The 4792-nt window shown below is 50.2% G+C and overlaps 1 protein-coding gene across 1 annotated transcript; it reads right to left on the reverse strand.

The window, feature by feature from the left end:
• Positions 1 to 971: 971 nt before the first annotated feature.
• Positions 972 to 1445, reverse strand: LOC131215605 (pupal cuticle protein Edg-78E-like). Its single transcript, XM_058209997.1, has one exon. The coding sequence runs from the start codon at positions 1443 to 1445 to the stop codon at positions 972 to 974; it is 474 nt and encodes a 157-aa protein (XP_058065980.1).
• Positions 1446 to 4792: the final 3347 nt, after the last annotated feature.

The raw sequence follows: 4792 nt of genomic DNA on the forward strand, positions 1-4792 counted from the left end.
TGCCATCCGGTTGGCATCCGTGAGGGCTGAACGCCTGCAAGATGGTCAGCAAATAAATTAAATGTAATCAAATGTTCAGCTTCTGGCTCGGAAAGGGATCGGTGTTCAATCCACTCCACATAACGGTCACCTCAAAACTAATTGGGGTGCCCCTCAGGTTTAGGCCCTTAGCAATGTTATTCTCCAGTCTTAATTCCTTCCAACGACCGGGGAAGAGATCCTCCATTGAGTATGGCCACTTCATCGATGCTGCCGATCCTGAATTCTTTCGAAGTTCCCCAACTATCATCAAATAATACTATTTGAGTATTATGTGCTGTCAAAAAAGATCTGATTTGTGGAGAGTCAATTCTTGGTTCCAGTTATTGTTATTGCATCGCATTTTCATGATCATTTCGACTAATTCCGCAACCAGCGAGTTCGCCTGCCTTAGTACCATGTGATTTTTGGCTATACACTATACTCAAGAGATTGCTTCTTGGACTCCTTTTACAGTCAATATTTGAGATAGGCGTTGAAACGAGGAATATGTTTGAAGTCTGTTCCAGATATGAAGTTTTTGAACCGTTTTGAAAAATGGAACAGATGTAGATATAGATGTATTGCATGGGGTAGGAATTATTTTAATACTGATGACACAGATCGAAAAGAAAGATGTTTCAATTTGTAAGCAAATTCTCGAAACACTATACAGGACCAACTAGCTGGAATGGCCTTAATTGAGTTTGAGTCGCGCAATACTTTGTTTCAATTTGACAACTCTTTGCCTTGGTCGGGACTGTACGTTTAGATGTATAACAGATTATAATGCAGACCTGGCCGTCGGATCGAACGGAACGCACTGAGAGACCGATTGGATAGAGTAAAAAGTAGAATTTTATTTGCCGAAATTGCCCTACAGTCTAAACGTGTGCCTTGAACTAATTAAACCCAGCCCCCCAGGAACTATGCCCTCCACTCCCGTCGTCCTCTCAACCCTGCGTAGCCCGAAGCCGAGCGATTTCCGAGTCGAGAAAGGCGGCATCGAAATCCGGATCGTTCGGCGGATTGTCCCGGATGTCCTCGAGCAGTTTGATCACATGATCCGGTGCCGGCGGTTCCAAGGGCAGGTGCTCTCCCTGCGGCTGGAACCCCTGCTCGTCCGCCACGTAGGTCAGCGCGACGTACGTCCCATCCGGGGCAGTGTACGAGAAGTCGCCGCTACTCCGCACGCCATCGGCACTGCTAGCCTGCACCCGGATGCCGTTGCTCGTTTCGTACACGTAATTGTACGAACCGTCGTCGTTGATGAGTTGATCCTGCTGCACGACGACCGCGTCACTGTCGGGACCACCACCACCGCTGGCTACTGCCCGAGCCGCTTTCTTCGGGGGCGCTGCACCGACCGCAAGAAGCCCGCCAACCAGCAGCAGCAGAACGGACACACTTACGGTTTGGGCCATCATCATCCGTGGATTCACCGTCCGAAGTTTGCTTGAACTGGAACGGAGTCTGGCCAACCGACTGATGGCAGTTCGGCCGGTGTCGGGTGCTTTTATACGGACACCAACCATTCCGCCAAGGCCAAGGAACACAAGGATTAGTCCTTAAAAGTGGGGCTTCAACAACTATCTCGTCGGAGGCGGGCTTCCAAACAAGCCACGGAAGCGAGAGAGAGAGAGAGTAGGAACTGGATCTGCATGCAAATTATCATCCCAGCGCCCGCGCGAACCGATCCTCCTTGAACGGTGGGAATTGGGAAACTCGGCGCTGACCAACATCTGTCGGCCCACAAATACGGGGTCGGGTGGTGATTTTTTTTGCGCCACTTGTCCGGTATTGTCCGGCCGCGACACGCCGCCAAACGGTAGTGACACCGGTACCGTGTTGATACCGCCGGACACGCACAATTCCGCAAAGCCTCCAAAGTTAAACGATAATTACCACGCCGAAAGCCCCGAACCGGAACCGCACCCAGGTCCAGCGAGCCATCAACGAAGCCACGATCGAGCTCCCGATGTTTGACGTCGCATTTTGCAACGAATGCATCTCGCAACCGATGGCCAACGTGTCGCGATGGCCGTTTCGGAGCGTGGGTCGTCAGACTCAACGACAGCAGCGTCGGCAGCTTCTGAGCCAATGTGACGTTTGCTATGGTCAGTTGAATCGAAATGTGTCTCGTTTGGTTGGATTGCACCGATAGATTCCAGTGGCCAGTGCGAGCGTCAGCATCTCTGCCGAAATTGCGTCTCTCAGTTTTAGATTGATGTCACATAACAAGACGATAACCATAGAAGCTTTAAGTTTAGTTTTGGTTCGTTTGGGACCAATCGTTTCTCGCATATCCGCTCGTTCTCTTGCTCCCCGGACTCTTCTTGGAGTCTTAACAAATGGGCTGAAAAGTGTGGGGCCTAACACTGCTTCTTCAGCAGGTACTAATCTTTAGAAGAACGCTGTTAAAATTTCAATATATTCTAATTATAAATTAGTGAGTTATTTACTACTCACACTACTTTCGTTATTTTCAAAGCAGTGGACCAATAAACAAATTTTGTGTTTGAATTTTTTTGTGAAGTTGGAAAAGAACATGTTAACTTTATATTGCATGAGCATTTAAGTAGGGGAAAGCTCTGTTCAAAATGGCCCAAGTCAATCAAAACAATGGTAAAACTACAGGAATTGAGCTTCGAATTGTTCGCACATCCACCGTATTCGCCATAGCGTTGGCTCCCAACAGTAGTCGTTGGTTCTCAAAGACCCCAAAAAAATCCCCACCAATAAGAAATGTCCTTGGCTTTGGTCTGCTCCAAGGACAAAATGTTGATCTCTGTTGCTTTCTGTAACGTTGTGGATATGATTACGAAGATAGAGATTGGAGATTTGATGTAGATCACAGTGACGAATAAAGCCAGTTTTGAACGAAAACAACAGATTTTCTTTCTAAGGTTCGGGACTTTTCAGCCCATGTGTTAGAACAAGATATTCCCGCATCTTGATGGGATCCAAAATTGAAGGGGTCCAAAAACGTCACCCCAAAGTCAGTGCTCCATCCATCGCAGCCCTAATGAGGCGTAACATTGTCGGATATTTACCAAAGTTAGCACAATAAATCATTAGGCCATTAAACCGAAGGAACAAATTGAGAGAGCCTCTTCGGAGGGAAAAGCTTTCATAATTTTGTTTTATGGAAAACTGAACGGTGGCCACGCTGCTTTATCTCAATAATCAAACGGGCAGCATCTTGTCGTTGCGGGGATAAATGTTGGCCCTCGGATGTCCTTTTGCAGCTTGGCTTCCGAAGTCGGCCCAGAATAATTGTCCGTTTGCTGTCATGTTCCCGCGTAACCGCGCCTTATCGCGTTACCAACCGACCGACAACCCATGGCCCGACGACCGGAAGCTTGTACTACCACCCGCACCCAAACCCATCCACGCACCGCCCCCACCCGAAAGGGGTAAAAGGATGCCGTTGCTGTGGGGCGCGCGCGATAATGAAGCATTCCGGTCCGGGAGGAAGTACGAAAAGGTCCTGCATCCTCGCAACCCCCGGGGCGCAAAGATTAAAAGCCCTCGATAGAGGGGCCGCCTTATGCGGAAAGCTCTGGGACGGGGCGCACCCGGTGGCGACACCAGCCTGGGCCGGATATGGCGAACCCCTAAATTAATCACATTTATCTCATCGTTTTCATTTTCATCACGATTGTCGCGAAGTCGCCGCCGCTAGAGTGTGTTTGTTCGAGGGGATATTTTCCCCGAAAATGGCGCCCGGTTCCCACCGCCACTGCCCGTGGCCGGGCACCGGGAGATGAGCCATCGAGATGAGATTTTTGCTGTCAGGGGAAAATCTTTTTTCCTTTTTGTTCTTCGCCCCGCGCCTAAGCTGTGCGCACCGCCGGCCATTTGCGTGAAGCCGAGCGTTCCGTCCCCGTTTTCGTTGTCGTGATTTATTTTATTACTTTCCCTCTTTTTTTCGCGCGGCCCTTCCGGCCATGCTGCTGGCTCGGGGTTCGCCCACGCGAATCGACCGCAAACAATGGTCGGAGTAAATTTCTTATCACATTTTGCTCGCGCTGCCGTGTCAGCGTCGGCCAATCTTGCCTGGCCTGGAAGCCGAAAGCCAACGCGCGAATGGTCCAGCAGCCGTCCGGTGAGCTGTGGCTGGACGAAATTGCTGCCACCGGCCGTCCGTCCGTCCGGGGTCCTTGATGGGAGCATGACTTGCGCTTGATGTTAACAACCGCCAACCTCGGTGACAGGTCGCTTTGAAGCTGTTTGATCCAGTTACTGACAGTGGCAGCCACTCTCTCCCGCTCGCTCTCTCTCTCTCTCTCCGTCTGACCGTGGAACATTCCTATCATTATCGTTCCCTTTTAAACTTTGTTTGCCCAACCAGATACCAAAGCCCTGCAAACACTGATTATGTGGCCGGCGTGTGGCTTTCTCTGGCTCTGTGTGTTTGTGTAATTGAATGCTTTGTCCTTTCGACGCCCATGGCTCACGGTAATGGCCATTAAAACGCCGAACGAGCTTCCGGCAGGACCGATCGATTGATCAAATCCGACGAGACTCAAGAGTTGGTCTCCCCAGGGAACTCCGGGGTTCCGGGGCTCCTCGCAACCCACCAACAACCAGAGGAAGCTTTACAAAAAAACCACAGCCGGAAGAAGAACTACCCCCTCCGGAAGTTCAACGTTTCAATTAGAAACCGCTCGTCGCGTTGTCATTTCTCCACGGTTTCTGGGAAATCCGCCCGGGAAAAGATGGTCCGGCTGATGATAATGTCAAAAGTGAAGCGACCTTCTAGGGTAACCCC

Source organism: Anopheles bellator, chromosome 1, assembly GCF_943735745.2.
Source record: "Anopheles bellator chromosome 1, idAnoBellAS_SP24_06.2, whole genome shotgun sequence".
In the NCBI taxonomy this organism is placed as follows: Eukaryota; Metazoa; Arthropoda; class Insecta; order Diptera; family Culicidae; genus Anopheles; species Anopheles bellator.